Genomic DNA, 19,194 nt, shown 5'->3' with positions numbered 1-19,194 from the left:
AAGTTGAATAAATCTCATAGGAGTTGTGAGTAAGAAGATATCCCACTTTCTATCCAGATGATTCCAGATTAGCCTGTTCGGACATATGGCATAATATGATTCTTATCAACCAGGATGAACCAATATGAATATATTGCCAATGTCCGAACAGGCTAATCTGGAATCATCTGGATAGAAAGTTATGATTTTAGAGAATAGAGTAGGTATTAAGAGAATGATAAGAGATTAAGAGAGACAATGAGAGAATCAGAGAGAATATGAGAAAAGAGTTTCTAGATCTAATAGTGCTCAAATAGTATCATGTTTGATCTTAGAGAGAAAGAGGCTCCAAAGTGTTGATTTCATTAAGAGAAGTGATTACAAATATATAGTAGAGAGTAAGAGAGGGTTTTCGACAAGTAAACCACTATTACAAGCATGTGTAGTCAAAAGGAAGAAGCTTAATACTTGGCTGTGAATGCTCACATGCTCATGCACCTTTCCAGCCTGTTCCAGCCTGGTTTGTGCGACCATATCTTCCCAACGGTCGACTCCTTTCTTCTCTAGGAGTCACTGTGCTAATACTCTTCTTCCTTCAGTGTCACACATCTTCTTTTACTCACTAGATTAACCCCACTCTTAGTTACCACACAGTAACTTTATTTTTACTGTGTGGTAACTTTTCTCAAGTTACTTTTCTTCTCATCTTCTCTTCATGATCACAATACTCCTCATCTCTTCTCACCACATTTCAACACTCCCCCTCAAGCTTGACCATGTGGAACAAGTCGAGCTTGGAAGGACCATGAGATCTTCCTCATTAAAAACCTCATCAAAGAAAACCCATTGGGACAAAACTTTGATGAGGGAAAAAGAGTAAAGACCTCATGATCAGGGGACTATTGAGTGGGTGAAAGATCAATGAGTCCTAACCTGATGTGTATGGACTCCATTGTCTTTTGCCTTGCTGCCTTGGTGAATACATCTGCCAACTGATCTTCACTTCTAGTGTAACATGGCAAGATCACTCCCAAAACTATCATCTGTCTTACCTTGTGACAATCAACCTCGATGTGTTTTGTCCTCTCATGAAACACAGAGTTTGTAGCAATGTGAATGGCAGCTTGATTGTCACAATGCATGGTCATTGGTGTAGCTTGCTCGATCTCCAAGTGCTTCAAGATCCCCTTGATCCACACTAGCTCATTAGTAAGCTTCAGCATAGCTCTATACTCAGCCTCAGCACTTGAACATGACACCACCTTCTGCTTCTTGCTCTTCCAAGTAACCATGTTCCCTCCAATGAAGGTGCAGTACCCGGTTGTAGACTTCCTATCATTCCTATCACCAGCCCAATCCGCATCACAGTAACCAACCACTTCAGTGCTCTTGTTGCACCCCATCCATACACCTAACCCTTGAGTTCCATTGATATACATCAGCACTCTCTCCACCATTCTCCAATGATGCTCCTTGGGTTGTTGCATATGTTGACTGACTTGATTCACTGCAAAACATATGTGATAGTAAGGTAAATCAGCTTCCCCACCAGCTTCCTATACAGCTTGGGATCATGAAATGGCTTGCTATCTTCCATCTCCCCCTCTCTTGGAATCTTGTACCCATCCTCCATGGGCATCTTGGCAGTCTTTCCTCCATAAGCACCTGCATCTTTCAAAAGATCAAGTGCATATTTTCTTTGAGATATGAATAAGCCCTCCTTGGACCTGCACAACTCAATCCCAAGGAAATATTTCATCTCTCCCAAGTCTTTTATGTCAAAGACAGACTTGAGATAGTCTTTGGTATCTTGTATACCTGTTTTATCAGAACCAGTAATGATAATATCATCAACATATACAAGAATAACAATGATACCTCCTGGTGTAACCAGAGTGAAGAGTGTGTGATCCAACTCACACTTCCTGAATCCTTTACCATTCAGAGTGGTGCTGAGCTTGTGATACCAAGCCCTTGGTGATTGCTTCAACCCATATATAGCTTTCTTCAGTCTTAAAACATTTCCTGGTTTTACCATCCCTTCCATTCCTGGTGGTGGTAGCATGTAGACTTCATCCTCTAGCTCCCCCTGAAGAAAGGCATTCTTCACATCCATTTGCCATAGATCCCACTCAAGGTTGACTGCAAGAGACAGCACTACTCTGATAGTATGAAGCTTGGCGACTGGAGCAAATGTATCTATGTAGTCTTCTCCATAGGTTTGTGTAAAGCCCCTTGCTACCAGTCTAGTCTTCCTCCTGTCTATCTTACCATTAGGTAGATACTTTATGGTAAAGATCCACTTGCATGAAACTGCTCTCTTTCCTTTAGGTAACTTGCTTTCATACCAAGTGTCATTTCTTATCATTGCATCAGCCTCTGCATTGACTGAATCTCTCCACTCTTGGATTAGCATAGCTTCTTCATAGCTTCTTGGAACGTAGCTCTCATCCAAGCTCACCATGAAAGCACAATGTTCTTCAGGATACTCAGCAAAGGAGCATACAGCTTGAGAAGGATGCTCCACTGCTTGGGCATTGTAGTACACTCTTGTGTTTACCCAAGAGGAAGGATCCTTCCTTACTCTAGTGCTCCTTCTCAAAGGCACTTCCACTTGCTGTTCAGTCACTTCTTGTTCACTGCCAGCTTCTTCTTGACCTTCATTAGTCTCTTCTTGTTCAGTTTGATCAACCACTTGACCTCTCTCACTATCACCAGCTGGTTCATCATCTGATCTTCTTCCACTTTGAGCAGGATCCGAGCCTTGATCTCCATGACCTCCAGCTTCAGACTCATGCTCATCTCCCCCCTCATGCTCAAGGTGGGAGATATCTTGTTCTTCCCGAGTAGTGTGTTCTTGACTACTCTGATCCTGGGACACTCCAATGCCTAGCCCCTCCATAATAATCCTCAAGCTCCTGGCTCTGTCAGATTGCTGAGTTAAATCCTCAAGATCCTTCCAGTTCTCACCCTCATAGTAGCCCTTATCCTCCATGAATTTCACATCCCGGGAGATCAACATCCTTCTTGCCTTGGTATCAAAACACTTGTAACCCTTTTGACTCGTAGAGTACCCAATGAACATAGCCTTAGTGCTCTTGGCTTCAAGCTTGTTTCTGGTCTCACTAGGAACTAGCACATAGCACACACAGCCAAAGATTCTCAAGTGTTCCAACACTGGCCGACTCTTGTTTAATACTTCAAATGGGGATTGATCTCCTAGTATCTTGGTTGGTGTCCTGTTGATCAGATAACAAGCAACAATTACAGCATCACTCCAATACCTCTTGGGGACACTGGTGTGAAACATCATGGATCTTGCAACTTCCATAAGGTGTCTATTCTTCCTCTCAGCAACTCCATTCTGTTGAGGAGTGTATGGGCAACTAGTTTGATGTAGAATCCCATGCTTGGCTAGATGATCTTTGAAAGCATTTCCAGTATATTCTCCACCATTATCTGATCTGAAAATCTTTATCTTGGCATTATAATGGTTAGAAACATATGCTTGGAAATTTTTAAAAGCATCTAGCACCCTATCTTTTGTTTTAATCATTGTTAACCAGGTGTATTTGGATTTTTCATCAATAAAAGTGACAAAATACTTGTAACTATCCCTAGATAAACAAGGAGCTGTCCACACATCAGAATGAATAAGATCAAAACAATTCTCATAAAGAGTAGATGATCTTTGAAAGACAGTCTTACAATGTTTACCCAAGATACAAGCTTCACAATCTTTATTAAACATGACACCTGGTAACATTAAGCTTAAAGCTCTAGAATGAGGATGGCCTAGCCTAGCATGCCACAATGCATCCTTACTTAAAGAAGAAACAGAATTAAAAGAAAAACAAGAACTCGGAATTGGACTTAAATCTTCCAGCAAATAGAGATCTCCCTTGGTTGCTCCTTGTCCAATCAACTTATTGCTTTCAATATCCTGAAACTTCACATCGTTAGGACTAAAGATGACATTGCAATGAAGATCAGTGGTGCACTTCTTGACAGATAGAAGGTTTGAAGTGAATTCAGGCATATAAAATGCCTTAGAATCCCTATCAAACAATCTCAACTTGCCAACACCTCTAATGGGAACTTTATCCCCATTTGCAATCAACACATGACCATGAGCAGGTTCTATCTCCTTAATGAGATGATTATCACTAATCATGTGATGAGATGCACCAGAATCAATGATCAAAGGTTTAAACATGTTTCTAGCAAGATGAGTCCTAGGCAAGTCAATTTCATTTCTCACATTTCCTATCAATTCTAGCAAGCTATCCGAGACACTTCTAGTTTGATGAACAACATGAGAACTCTTGATCATGTCTAGCAACCTATCAGTCTTACTAGAACTATTATAAGCAGTATAAGAGTAACCAAGAGTGTTTCCGAGTGGGTTACCAGACTCTTTGAGTGCCCTGATGAGAGCCTCAATGTCTGACTTCTTGATCACATCATGATCAATGCTCTTGCCTCCACTGTGATGAGATGCCAAGGCCTTTCCTTCACTTTCACCCGCTTGAACATGAGAAGTGGTTCCGGATGATCCAGCTCCACTTGCTTCAGCAGAAAGGTGAGCCTTTGCTTCTCTGTCTCGGTTGAACTTGGTAGGCTTCAGGTGAGGATGAAGAATCCAGCACTGATGCTTCTTATGACCCTGTCGCTTGCAGTGATCACAACTCCCTCCAAACCTTTCTCCACTCTTGTACCCGGCTTTGTTTGCTTGTATCTCCTCAGCTTGATGAGCAATGGTGAGTTCACCCTTCCCTCCAAACAAGCCAAGTGATCCTTCCTCCTTCTGAAGTTGAGACATAACCTCCTCCATGGATGGCAGCTTCTGTGACCTTAAGATATGCTTGATCACATCCTTGTAGCTCGGATTGAGAGTCATTAGCAAACCAAACACCTGATCTTGTTCCCTCCTTTCCATAAGGGTCTCCTCATCAGTAGTGTTCGGCCTCAAGCTCTCAAGTTCAGTCCACATTGACTTGAACTTTCCCATGTGTGTAGTAAGCTCCACATCTCCTTGAGCAAGAGTGTTTATGGTTCTCTTTAGCTCAAAGACTCGGCTTAAGTTGGAGATGTTCCCAAATGTCTTTTGGAGAGTCTCCCATAAGTGCTTAGGAGTCTCACAGTAGCTGTAACTCTCTAGGATAGGAACCTCAAGAGAAGCTTGAAGAATCGCCAACACCATGAGGTCCTCTTGAATCCACTTCTTAGCTGCAATAACCGCAAGCTCCTTTGCATCTTCACCTTCCTTGGTTTCTTTGGTCACTGGTTCTGGACCATCATCAGTGATGTGGTTCCAAAGCCCTAACCTCCCCACAGCAGTCTTCACAAGCCGAGACCACAACAAGTAATTTCCACCTCCTTTTAACTGAACTCACTACAGGAAATGTGGGTATTAATAGCGTCGTAGCATAGCGGTTTTTGCGTCTCTGCTATTGTATTTCAACACGGGCCTTTATAATAGCGTTTTTGGAATGTATAAGCTATCTCTGTAGACGCGGCAAAATAAAATAATCCAGCCGCGTTAATTTGGTAAGTGGAGGCGCCTTACCATTGCAAATAAAAAAATAAATGCTATCGTATATGAAAAATATATTAAAAATAACCCTAAGTATTTAAATCGAAACCCATTTCTCTTCACTTCACTCTCTTCACATTCCTCGAAATCGAAACCGAGACTCATCAAAGTTCTTCAGAGTTCTCTCGAGTGGAAGCTTCAATTGGTATGAGTTTCGATTTGATTCTGAGTTTAGATTAGAAACTTTCAATAGTGGGTTTAGATTAGAAAATTTCATCGAATCTCTTTGATTTTGGGGTTCTATTTGATCGTATCTCTTCGATTCGAATCTCTTTTCACATGCATGTCCGCGTTAACACATGATTCGATTATGGGTTTGTTCGGTTTAGATTTTGAATATGATTGTGGGTTTCGATTTGATTTTGGATTTCTTTATTAGTTTCAGAAATGGCAAAGACAAGAGGAGGAGGAAAAGTTGGTTCTCGTCGGAGTAGACGTAATCAAGGCTTGGAGGTAGTAGATCAAGGCTTGGAGGACAAGAGACCGCAACTAAAAGTGAAGAAAGCTACAGCAAAGAAAACGGCTTCCCCTAAAAAGAGTTTAGTTCTAACGCCAACGAGAAGAAGTAGTAGAATCAAGAAAGTGGCTGCTCAAGATGATGATGAGCTAGAAGATGTTACACCTGATAATGATGATGATGAGCTAGAAGATGTTACACCTGAATATATTCCCCGAGTTGATGAGGTAGAAGATGTACTCAATGGGAAAGAGGCTGAAGAAGATGGAGATGGCAATGGGAAAGAGGCTGAAGAAGATGGAGATGGCAATGGGAAAGAGGCTGAAGAAGATGGAGATGGCAATGGGAAAGAGGCTGAAGAAGATGGAGATGGCAATGGGAAAGAGAATGAAGACGAACAGGCCAATATGGAAGATGATGGAGTTCTCAATGAGAAAGGGAATGAAGAAGAAGCTCGCGATATGGAAGAAGATGGCACTGCGCAAGATGATGAGATTCCTAGTACTGAAGGAGTTGAGCTAGGAGGGGAGGAAGTTCAAAAAAAAAATAAAAGAGGACCAACAAAGTTGCGCAGAGTGGCTGAAAATCCCAATGATAAGATTATGGTCACATTCAATGACATTGGTGAGCATATTGGACCTGGTTCAGTAACACTATCGTCTTTTCTTGGTCCTCTTGTGAGGGAACATGTTCCGGTTACACTCGCTGATTGGAGAAATCTTGATGCAGCGACTAAAGCAACAATGTGGGAAGAAATTCAGGTTTGTATATATACATTAGTATGTTTTGTTGAACCGCAAGATGAAATTATAACATGTTTAACTTGCTTATTGTGATGCAGGGGAGATTTAACTTGCAAGAAGATTGGCAGAAAGCTGTTATTTTCAAGCAGCTTGGAAATGTGTGGAGGGCTGGGAAGTCGAGGCTGGTGTCACAAGTACGTGTGGCGAAGACTGCAGCTGAGAGAATAGCTTTAAAACCGAGCAACATCCCATCCATTCAAGTGTGGAACTCTTGGGTTAAGAGTAAAACTACCAAATCTTTCACGGTGAGTTATCTACAACTAAGTAAGTTTCATCCTTAAAGGTCATATCTGATAGATTTAATCACTGTCATATTTATATTGTAGGAAACGAGTAACAAGTACAGAGCGATGAGAAGAAATCAGATTCCTCACACCACTAGCCGCAAAGGGATGCTTCGTTTAGCTGATGATATGGTAAAAGAGTAGTCAAACATCTTCAGCTTGTTAGATTAAACTGGTACTGAGATATGTCTGTTTTTATATAGAAAAAAAGGAGTAAAGACCCAAGTAAGGTGAGTAGATCGAAGGTTTGGATTGCGGGACACACTCATGCTGATGGCAGACCTGTGAAGCCACAGTTTGCTGAGACTATTGTAAGAATTATGCAAGTTATATATTGGGTATAATTAATAGATTATGTCAATGAATTATTTTGTGTTTAAATGAATGTATCAGGAACAAATACAGTCACTTGACAGTCAGATGGACTCAACATCAGCTGCTGATAACATAAGGGAAGATGCTGTAAGCAAGGTTTTGGGAAAAGACAAACCTGGACGAGTAAGGGGGTTTGGTAGAGGGATTACGGCTACTAAGCTAGCATATCTGCATTTTAGAGACGCAAAGATTGCAGAAATGAAAACTGAGATTCAAGAGTTAAAGGGGATGGTGCAAGACTTAGTTGGGAAGAAGGTAATCCTTTTCATTACATTTGGTCAATTAGTTTTAAGACATTTACGATTTCCTTTGCCTTCTTTCAGAAAAATAATGATGATGCTGAAGCATCTGAGAGTAGTGGTGGATTCAAAGTAGGAGTCAGAGTACAAATACTCGATTGGATTGAATCAGAGGATGTTGTTGTTGGTGAAGGAGAATTCTGCTCTGATGAACCGAAGTACAAAATTGGTCGTATACCAATTGGTCCTAATGCAGTGGCTATCGTAGTTAAGTCTGCACTAAGCTCAGTAGCTTCACTTTGGAGGCCTACAACAGACGTGTTAACTCTTGATGAAGCTGTGGGATACAAGATAGCTTGGCCAATGGATAAAGTGATCTTGGATAGGGATACAAACTGCTCTGAAGATGTATCCATGGTAAATTTTTGTACCTTATTTTCTTCTTACAACAATTGAGTTATCTCTAGTCATTACCTTCTTGCATTTTAGCAAAGCAAGGAAGGTGAATCTCGAAGATGCAAGATCTATGATTGGACCAACGACGAGGATGAGGTTATTGCTGAAGGTCTCATGTGCTCTTCTAAGCCCAAAGAGATGCTTAACAATATACCTCTAGGTCCCAATGCTGTTAGTATCGAAGTTGTGAAGGTGTTCAATGATCAGGCTTATTTGTGGAGGCCAACCGCTGATATGTTCTTGATTGGTGATGCACTTAGCGAGAAAATAGCATGGCCAGTCCTGAAGGTTGAAGTCATGCCTACACCTGCTACAGAAGTAACACCTACTAAATGTGCAGGCAAGAAAATAGCATCACCTTCGAAACCAGCCAAGAAAAAAGCAGTGGTATGTTGTTAACATGAAGTTAATTTATTTATTTGTATGATGATTGATGTTGAGTCCTTAATTGATGTTGGAACTTGCTTATGTCGTCTTGTTTGAGTTGTAGAGTCCAGGCAGCACTAGTTCGACCAGAAGTCCGAAGCAGAAGTGTATTCTCTTGGATTGCAACAACTCTGGACGTAAGGTAGCTGAAGGAAGAGTAGCTTCAACGGATCCGAATGAGTTGTGCCACTTTGTACTCCTAGGTCCAAATGCAAGCAAGGTGTGGATTGATGTGGCTAAGATCGATGATGCAAAAGTCTGGAGGCCAAATTCAGAGATTGAATACATATCTGATGCAATGGGTTCGGTTGTGGCATGGCCAAATGACAAAATCAAGTTTGTCTAAACATGTCGTCTGAAACAGTTTTCAAGTTGTTATGTCGGCAATGTATTTCTAGTGTGTGATAGAATTTTAAAGTACTTTTATGATCGGTTAAATCATGTGTAATATTATGTTATGGTTAACTGACAAAAACAAATATTATGTGTGATATTATGATTAATGGTTGTGTGTGAAAATGTTTAGCTTGTTAAACCCTATACCCTAAAGTGCATAATTTTACATTAAACCATAAGTTTTAAAAATTAAAACCACAGGTGATAAGACCAAAATTAAAACCATATACCCTAAAGTGAAATCCCTAAACCCTAAAGTACAAACATATACCCTATACCCTAATTGTTCTTGATTTCACAATTTTGTTCTTTATAAAAAGGATATTGTAATCTTAATTTCATAAAACTAGTTAGTTATAAATTTTATAAACACTCATTTGTTCAAACCCTATACCCTAAAGTCTTTGTACATACAAATAAGTAGTAGTGTTTGTGAACATATGAGCTAGATTGATCAATTTTATAAAAGCTCACATAAAATATTTTTATGTATACGATTTTTTTAAAAAAAATTAGAATACTGATATTTTAATTTTTAAGATTTAATTTAATTTTTTTTTGCTTCAAAATCCTATATATATTAATTTTAAGATTTCAAACGAAATTAATATACTGAGCCAATGAGGAGTAACCTCCAAGATTGCAGACGTGGCAAACCATAGGCCGATGGATGTGTCTCGCCAAATTCAATCTTAGCCATTCTTTTTAATTGCACATGGATTAATCCTATACCATTGATTCGTGTTGGTAACTTTGATCTGAGCCGTTCTTTTCTGAACCAATAAGGAGCAACTACTAAGATTGCACTCGGATTAATCATAGACCGTCCGATTGCTCTCCAAATCTTTGATCACAGCCGTTCATTTTTTCTGTTTCTGTTTGCAGTTGGAAAATTTCAGAACACAACATCTCTCTTTCTGTTTCTGTCTTGCGAGCTTTGACCTAAACAAACCCTAAAGAAAGCTAAGATCGAACCAGCCGTTCCTGTATTCGCCGATTGAAAGTAAGCAAATGGATAAGACGTGGATTTGGCTTCCAAGGTATAACCTACAATCTCTCGATCTCACTTGTACTCGCCGATTGAAAGAAAGCTAACTTATTTTGTATGATTCTTGTAGGAATAGCCACGAGTATTCAGAAGGAGCAACTAATTTCGTGAATTCGTCAGCAAGAAGATTGGGAAGTCTTCTTGAAATGCTATGCCCTTGTAGAGACTGCCGCAATCTGAGCCATCAGTCACTGGATAAAATTGTGGAGCATTTGGTGATTAGGGGTATGGATAAGAAGTATAAGAGAATTCATAAGAGATTCTAGTGCCCTTTAGAGACCGCATCTGAGCCATCAGTCACTGGATAAAATTGTGGAGCATTTGGTGATTAGGGGTATGGATAAGAATTATAAGAGTTCTCGTTGGAGTATTCATGGTGACTTTACAGATTCAGCTATCATGGGACTTTACACTCGGGTACGCCATTATACTCGGGTTGTCTCAAGCACACAAAGGTTTCAGCTATCATGGGACTTTACAGATTCAAGGTTAAAAGTGGTGTGTCGGAGAACTACTTTGATCAGTTGTTGGTTTTACTTGAGGATTTGCTACCTGAAGACAATGTTCTTCCCAAGAGTTTAGCTGCAATCAAGAAATTTCTGAAGATCTTTGGGTTCGGCTACGACAATATACATGCTTGCAAGAATGATTGCATACTGTATAGGAAGGAGTACGAGAACCTACAAAGCTGTCCAAGATGCAAAGTTTCAAGATGGGAAATGGATAAGCACAGTAATGAGATAAAGGTGGGGATTCCGGCAAAGGTCCTAAGATATTTTCCAATCAAGGACAGGTTTAGGAGGATGTTTAGATCAAAGAGGATGGCTGAAGATCTGCGTTGGCACTATACCAATGCCACTGAAGATGGTACAATGCGGCACCCCGTTGATTCTATCTCTTGGGCACAAGTGAATGCTAAATGGCCAGACTTTGCTGCTGATCCACGGAATCTTCGACTTGGGATTTCCACAGATGGGATGAACCCTTTCTCCATGCAAAGCACCAATCACAGCACATGGCCAGTGTTGTTAGTGAACTATAACACGCCTCCAACCATGTGTATGAAGGCTGAGAATATAATATTGACTTTGTTGATCCCTGGTCCTACTGCTCCTGGTAATAAAATAGATGTTTACCTAGCACCACTGATAGACGATCTAAAAGATTTGTGGGCTGAGGGTATTGAAGTGTATGACTCATTTGCGAAGGAGAATTTTAATCTCAGAGCCTTGCTGCTTTGGAGTATCAGTGACTATCCAGCCTTAGGAACACTGTCTGGATGTAAAGTAAAGGGGAAACAAGCCTGCAGTGTATGCGGAAAGGATACACCTGCAAGGTGGCTTAAGTTTAGCCGCAAGTTTGTCTACATGGGTAACAGAAGGAGACTACCGCCTGGCCATCGTTACAGATATAAAAAAGCTTGGTTTGACAACACTGTAGAGGAAGTTGATGCGAATAGGATACAAACAGGCGCTGAGATATATGAGACACTACAAGCTTTTACGAATGATTTTGGTAGACCTCTAGAGAAGGAAAAAAAAAGGAAAAGACTAGATTTGGAAGATGATGAGAGGGTAGTGGAAGAAGAGTGTGATGAATCAAATGAACTATGGCGGTGGAAGAAGAGATCAATATTCTTTGATCTACCTTACTGGAAGGTAAAGTATAGTAACTGACCTATATTATGTGATTGTTGTATATGAATATGCCTAACAGTTTCTTGTTTAATGTGTTAGAAGTTACCTGTTCGTCACAATATTGATGTTATGCACGTAGAAAAGAATGTGTCTGATGCTATATTGTCTCTGTTGATGCAAAGTGCGAAGTCAAAAGATGGGTTGAAAGCAAGAAAAGACTTAGAAGATATTGGAATCAGAAAGCACTTGCACACAGAGGTGAGGGGAAAGAAAACATACTTACCTCCTGCTGCCTACTGGTTATCGAAGAAAGAGAAGACCATTTTTTGCCAAAGGTTAGCTAAGTTTAGAGGTCCTGATGGTTATTGTGGTAATATTGTGAATTGTGTTTCAGTTAACCCTCCAAATATTGGTAGTTTAAAGTCGCATGATCATCATGTCCTAGTACAGAACTTGTTACCAGCTGCATTAAGAGGGTTGTTACATAGGGGTCCTAGGATAGCCACAAATAGATTATGCAGTTACTTCAATAGGTTGTGTCAGCGCATCATTGACCCAGAGAAACTTATATCCATGGAAACAGAGTTTGTGGAAACAATGTGTCAGCTGGAGCGCTTCTTCCCTCCAGCCCTTTTTGATATCATGTTTCACCTACCAATACATCTATCAAAAGAGGCACGCTTGGGAGGACCAGTTCACTTCCGCTGGATGTATCCCTTTGAAAGGTTTGATTAACTCATTTGCTTCAATATATGCACTTTCCGCAATGATGTTTGACTTATATTCATATTTCCTGAGTTATAGGTACATGAAAACACTAAAGGCTTTTGTGAAGAATTATGCAAGGCCAGAAGCATGTATGGCTGAGGCGTATTTGGCTGGAGAATGCGTTGCATTCTGTTTAGAGTTCCTTAAAGATTCAGTACCAGTTCAAGAAGCAGTTAATCGTAATGAAGATGTCGAGACTGACACAATGGTGGTTGAAGGCCGACCTCTGCAGAAGGGTATAGAGGTTACCCTTTCAGATAAAGATAAAGACATTGCACATCGCTATGTGCTAATGAACATGGCATCTTTGGATCCATTTCTTGAGTAAGTAATTCTCTATGTTTCTTCTACTAGTTTTACTCATAAGTTCATTTTCATATACTGTTGTTTAATTTAAAATCAGGATGCATTTGGAAGAGTTGCAAGCAAAGGATGCTCGATTGGCTAGAAATGAAACTTTGTTATGGAAATACCATACTGACCACTTTGCAGAATGGCTTAAAAATAAGGTTTCAAACTCCATATTCTTTTCTTGATTATTTTGATGACTGGTTAGCTTGTATCATGATGCCTGGTTAGCTTGTATCTTGAAGAACATGTCCAGATTTTAGTGAATTGATGTCTAAGTAGTTTATAGCTTGATGAAATGTCTGGATTTTTAGTATTTTGATGACTGGTTAGCTTGTAGATTGATGATTGGTTTTCTGGTATATATTATCATGTTTTGATTATAATTCAAGTACCTCGGCTTGATGATCATGCTCTGATTTCCTGTCGCAGATTCATTCAGACTCAACAGATAGTCATTCTAAGGAGATAAGGTGGTTGGCATTTGGGCCAAGAAATGTTGCTTTAGCACATAAAGGATTCATCATCAATGGCCAACGGTTTCATACTGATGCGGTCAAGCTGAAGACACAAAACAGTGGAGTAACTTATGAAGCCTTTAGCATGTGTAGATCAAGTGCTCGAGATATGAGACAGGTCGCGGATATGATTACATACTATAGAGTGATAAAGGAGATTTTGGTCATCGACTATCACATGTTCAAAGTGCCACTCTTTAGATGCAACTGGGCAAACACAGCGAATGGCGTGAAGGAAGAAGATGGCTTCACTCTTGTTAACCTTCATATGAACCAAGCAGCCTATTTGAAAGATCCATTCATTCTACCTTCTCAAGCAAAACATGTTTTCTACTCTAGGGAGAATGATGCTTCAAATTGGTATGTTGTTATAAGAGCACCACCTAGAGGTTATCATGAGTTGGAAACAGAAGAGGATTTAGGTGGTGCTCCTTTACCTGTCCAAGAAGTTGATGATATGGGTGATGAAGCTTCAGATGATGATAGTGTTTATGTTAGGGATGATTGTGAAGGTTTATTAGTGGTAGATTAATAGGTTGTATGCACTTGTGTGATGGTTTGTATAATTGTGATAATGTTGTGTTATGGAATTTAAATAATTATACTATTTTTTGGTTTTTCAATAATTTAAAATTTTTTATTTCATATTTCGAATTCATTATTAAAACAAATCAATTCACTAATTATTATTAATTAATTTCCAGATAATTAAAAAACTAATTAATAACATGAAACATTTGCTATCTTTGCTATTGGGAAAATCAAATTATTAGGTTATAATAACATTTGTAAAACGTTATTATAAATATTAACAATTGCATTAAAAAGCGCTATTGTTATAAACTTAATAATGGCACAAAGGAAAACCGCTATTAAAAGGGTCGGACCTTTTATAACGGGCGATGTCAGAGCGTCCAAGGAAGCGCTATTAAATATGAATCATAGCGCTTTTCGGGCGCTATTACTATCCACATTTCCTGTAGTGGAAGCTATAATACGGGCTCCCTTATTTGATTCAAAGGGTTCAAGAGCAATCCGCCAAGTCAAAAAATCATTAAGTAAATATCTGATTTCGATCACTCTAAACTTGAAGGAGGGCCAAGCATCTGTAATGGTCATGTAGTTGTATGTATTACTTTGTTTAAATGGAAATCTCTTTAGATGGCAAAAAAGAACCTATATTAGGCTTGCACATATTTTCCGGATCCGAAAATCCTAATCGGTACCAATCCGAAAAATTGAGTTTTGGTCGGATCCGAATATAGTGAAATATCCGATTGGGTATGCTTTCATTTATATTTCGGGTATTGGGTCGGATCGGGTATTACCCGAAATCTGAACAACTATCTGAAAATATCTGATTCTTAATTCATCGACTCATTTAACATAGGTAAGTTTTAGTTTGTTCACGGCTGTTTTTATTTTTTGTGAGTTAATTCAAGTCTACTTTTATTTAGTTTTAGTGGTATAGTATTTATAGTTCTTACTCTCTTATAATTGATTTGCTTATTCGGATAAGTTGGGTAAAAAATACCCATTTCGGATATGTTCAGATAAATACAGTTAGACCCGAATTGGAACCACTTTTCTACGGTTACTTCGGATGTAACCGGATCTGAACTGGATCCGACAGGTACCAAACCGTATCCAAATCGAAATTTTTTAAATTATCCGATCGATACCATTTTCTCTAGTTCCGAAATATTTGAAATCCGAAAAAACCCCGACCTGAATCCGAACCGGTAATCCGAATGCCCAGACCTAACCTATATATTCTCCTAGGTCCTTTTTAATTCCATTTAAGTGTTTTAAAACCCATCAATATAAGTTAATTAATTACTTCATTAACTGATATAGTAATGATAATAATTGAAGCCTATTTCCGTCACATTGACATAAACCCTAGTTTTCTTCTTTCACTTTCCCTAATTGTATCATTTGATACTTTCTCTTTTTCCTCCATATGCCATTGTGTGTCGAACCTATTTATATAAACCAAGTTCACACAAATAGAAACTTACATCAAAATCTTTTCGTATCCTCATCTTACTCTACTTTTTTTCTTTTAAGAGAGAATCTAGGGTTCTTCTTCTTAGTCTTCTCCTGGTGAAGGTTCTAAGGTCTTCTTGTAGCTTTCTCATTGGTTTTTGAGAAAAATTTGAAGAAATGGGAAGGGGAAGGGTTCAGCTACGGCGGATCGAGAACAAGATAAGGAGACAAGTGACCTTTTCAAAGCGAAGAACAGGTTTGGTGAAGAAAGCTCAAGAGATCTCAGTGTTATGTGATGCTGATGTTGCTTTGATTGTCTTTACTCCAAAAGGCAAGCTCTTTGAGTACTCTGCTGGCTCCAGGTTTGAGTTTCTTCCTGAACTGTTAATTAATTTACTTTTAAGAAAAAAAATCTCATATCTATCCGTATCTACCTACATATATTGAGCTAATATTTTCATGAATTGATGTGAAATTGGGTGAGATATTTTGATCAAATTAATGATTTTACAGCCATGTATCATGTGTACGAGAGAGATTAATACACATGCTTAATTAGTTCATACATATCTGCTTAATTAGTTCTTGCATCTCTAAGTTAGAGAGAAGAAAATAAAAATGAAATATATGTCCTACATCAATCAAATTAACATAAGTGAATAGAGATAATTATGTGATCAAACCATAACTGTGAGACATAACAGCGATTGTTGTAACATAGGCTTTCATAACAGAGATTGTTGAGAATGTGCTAACTGTAAATTACCAAAATAAGTTGAATTAATGCATATACCATGAAACACAATTAGATATCTTTCTTTTAATGTACGTGTGTATTTTTTCTTCAAGCGTACAAAAATGGCGATTTTATAGGAAAATGGCTGAAGAGAAAAATTAAATTTGTTACAAAGTCTACAAATATTTGTTTTTCTTATTCCGTGACCTGTAGGGTTTGAACCAGTGAGTAGATCTTATAATGTTCAAAGGTAGATTACTTTTGGCTATTACTCATGTTAGTATCAGGTTATTTTTGGTAACCTGTGTTAGATTAAAGTTTGTTTTATTTATTTTAGTAACTCGAATTCAAATATCTTTCATACAAAATAAGTCCGATTAGTTTTAACAAACAAATTTTGGTACATACAACATAGCAGAATTGAAATTTGTACTCGTAATTTTATCTGAGAATTCAATTATAAATGAACAAAATTTAACTAAAAAAGGCAATTGCAATCGTTATGGAGATCTTACATAGAAAGATCAAATTAGAAAGAAAATTGTTTGTTTTAGCTTTTATTATTTGTAAGTTATGCTGTAATAATTAGGATGGATAATTCCTTATTTCTATTGTAATTTCGAATATGATATAAAAGTTAACATTAAAAACTAATACTAGGAGACATATTATGATGACACCGTTCAAAGTATCCCAATGTCCTAGGTTCATGTAAATTACAATAGCTCTCATCTTTTGATAAACACCATCATTAATTAGTACTAATGAAACGGAGAAAGAAGTAATTAGCCCTAATATTATATAAGAAGAACACATCGTAAAAAGTCTTAGTGCAAATAATCATCTTTTTAGGGATGATTCGTATTGAAAATAACTAAATGTACACAAAATTACTAAAGAGAGAAACCAAATCTACTATAAATAGGAGTGAGCTTTCAGTCATGATTGTAATAATAGTAAACAGGAAGTAAGATACACCGTAAAATGTTATAAAAAGCATGGCAAGCCTTTGTCATGGAGTTCTTTTCTTGGTCAAACCTGGGACTAACCTCGATCTTCACATGAAAATATATACACACCCATATACTTTCTAGCTTGTGAGATTTAAGTAGTATAAGTCTAAAATTTTAAAATTTTTGATCTAATAATCATTTTAGTCTAAGGATTACTGTAAATAATGTCTGATTCCCCGCCTGTGGTGGCTCAATTGTACTGGATATAAAGAAGGGCGTAACTAAACTTCTTTCTATCTTAAGTTTGATTTCACTGTGTAAACTCTGTGTGTGAGCTACTTGGTGGTCACTTATCCTCGGTTCAACTGATTTACTCAAGGGCACGTCCTCTCTTGAAACTATCCGGGGGCTTAAAATCGAAATCCAAATATCATGTACTAAATCCATTGATATAGTGTTCAAAATGAATGGAAATGTAGATCAATGCTCTCAATTGTAAATAAAACATTACATGCATATAAATCTTGAAATGTTTTTGTTTATCTTTCCAAAATACATAAGAAAGAAAAAACGTATACCAACTTTAAAATATATATTCATTATGTTAAACATGCTGTATGATGGTAGTTTTACATTGAGTAGTCATTCAAGTTTTATTGAATGATGTTTAGCATGGAGAGAATTCTTGTTCGATATGAGAGGTGTTCATACGCCGGTCAAGATATTCCTACACCAAATTTGGATACACAGGTTCTTGAGCACATGACTAAATAAATATCTACTAGATATGATTCATTGTACTATCCTAAATTTGGCTAACTTTTGTTTTCTACTACTTCTTCTTATTGTTTGTAGGGTGAGTGTTCAACCGAATGTTCGAAGCTCTTGAGGATGATTGATGCTATGCAAACAAGCTTAAGGTTAGAAACTTATTACCAAAAGATCATCCATACATAAATACACACATTCTAAATTTAAACAATATAATAAATTGCATCTTCATTTTTAACTTTTTGTTTCATATAACAAGGCACTTAAAAGGAGAAGAGGTAGATGCTCTAAGTATCAGAGAGCTTCAGGGTCTGGAGATGCAACTTGATACTTCCCTCAGGAGAACTCGCTCTAGAAAGGTTATTTGTCTTTATACAAGCATTATCTTACATTTTGTACACCTATGATCTATGCATAGATCATTTGTACGAAAGTGTTTTTGTCTAATCATGTTCAGTGTATGTATGCATATATTTACACAGATATATGGATATACTACATCTAATCATGTAACTTTTGTTTTGGTATGGGAAAACAGAACCAGCTCATGGTAGAATCGTTAGCACAGCTCCAGAAAAAGGTAATATACTGGTTTAGAGATAATTACTCTTTGTTATGGTCATATATTAATGGTCTTGTACCTTGTAAACATCTTTGAGGTACCTACCGGTCTTTTTTGCTATTGGGGTTGTACAAATCATAATAGTTGGAGTATATATGTAATCTTGAAGATTGCTGTTCTTCTTTTTTTTTTTGCAAATAATAAATTTATATTTTCGGTCTAGAATACTTCATTTTCTGAATAGAAGTAACAAATATGGGATTTTTTGTTGGCATAGGAAAAGGAACTTAAAGAACTGAAGAAACAGCTAATAAAGAAGGTGAAACGGATGACAAAACCTTTAATTAAGTTTCAGAGATTAGTCTAAAATTTTCAGATTACGTATATTTAATTTATGTTTGGATGTTAAAATAATTCCCTAACGAAAAATATTAACTAGTTATACGAATATTGAATTTTGCAGGTTGATCAAAGTGAAGACATTGAGCCGCAAAACCTCAGCCAAGGGTTAGCCTCAACATCACCATGTGAGACACCGCACCTGTTGCCAGAACCTATGTCTCCCCACCCTCCCTTGTCTATCGGGTATAAAGTCTCAACATTCTATATATAGATTTCACTTAGCAATGCATATATGAAACTACTAATATTAAGTTAATGTACATCAACACCACAAAATTATAATTTGTATATCCTTGATATTTGTGTAGCCACGTGCATAATGTGTATCGTTTATGTATGGCTTATAGGGACACATCTCAAAGGAATGAAGTTGGAGAAGAAGATGCCGGAATCGTAGTTCGCTCGGGGAATACAACGTTGCCGCACTGGATGCCTCGGCTCACTGAGAGTA

At 37.9% G+C, this 19,194-nt stretch overlaps 2 protein-coding genes across 2 annotated transcripts; both read left to right on the top strand.

Annotated features, from left to right (window-relative positions):
* The first annotated feature begins 10,022 nt into the window (after nucleotides 1–10,022).
* Nucleotides 10,023–13,862, top strand: LOC130500976 (uncharacterized). The gene is made up of 7 exons (XM_056995881.1): nucleotides 10,023–10,051; nucleotides 10,130–10,297; nucleotides 10,448–11,717; nucleotides 11,796–12,421; nucleotides 12,501–12,788; nucleotides 12,868–12,973; nucleotides 13,245–13,862. The coding sequence occupies exons 1-7, from the start codon at nucleotides 10,023–10,025 to the stop codon at nucleotides 13,860–13,862; spliced, it is 3,105 nt and encodes a 1,034-aa protein (XP_056851861.1).
* A 1,554-nt stretch (nucleotides 13,863–15,416) lies between these two features.
* LOC130500977 (truncated transcription factor CAULIFLOWER A-like) lies at nucleotides 15,417–19,181 on the top strand (the record flags this gene model as incomplete). Its single annotated transcript, XM_056995882.1, has 8 exons — nucleotides 15,417–15,681; nucleotides 17,680–17,758; nucleotides 17,864–17,928; nucleotides 18,039–18,138; nucleotides 18,318–18,359; nucleotides 18,619–18,660; nucleotides 18,805–18,926; nucleotides 19,091–19,181. Coding segments are annotated over exons 1-8 (726 nt in total), but the record flags the coding sequence as incomplete, so codon positions are not given.
* Nucleotides 19,182–19,194: the final 13 nt, after the last annotated feature.

The sequence above is a fragment of the Raphanus sativus genome, unplaced genomic scaffold (genome assembly GCF_000801105.2).
Source record: "Raphanus sativus cultivar WK10039 unplaced genomic scaffold, ASM80110v3 Scaffold0068, whole genome shotgun sequence".
NCBI classification, from domain to species: domain Eukaryota; kingdom Viridiplantae; phylum Streptophyta; class Magnoliopsida; order Brassicales; family Brassicaceae; genus Raphanus; species Raphanus sativus.
The sequence above is the reverse complement of the archived record's forward strand: the minus strand, read 5'-3'. Positions and strand labels throughout refer to the sequence as shown.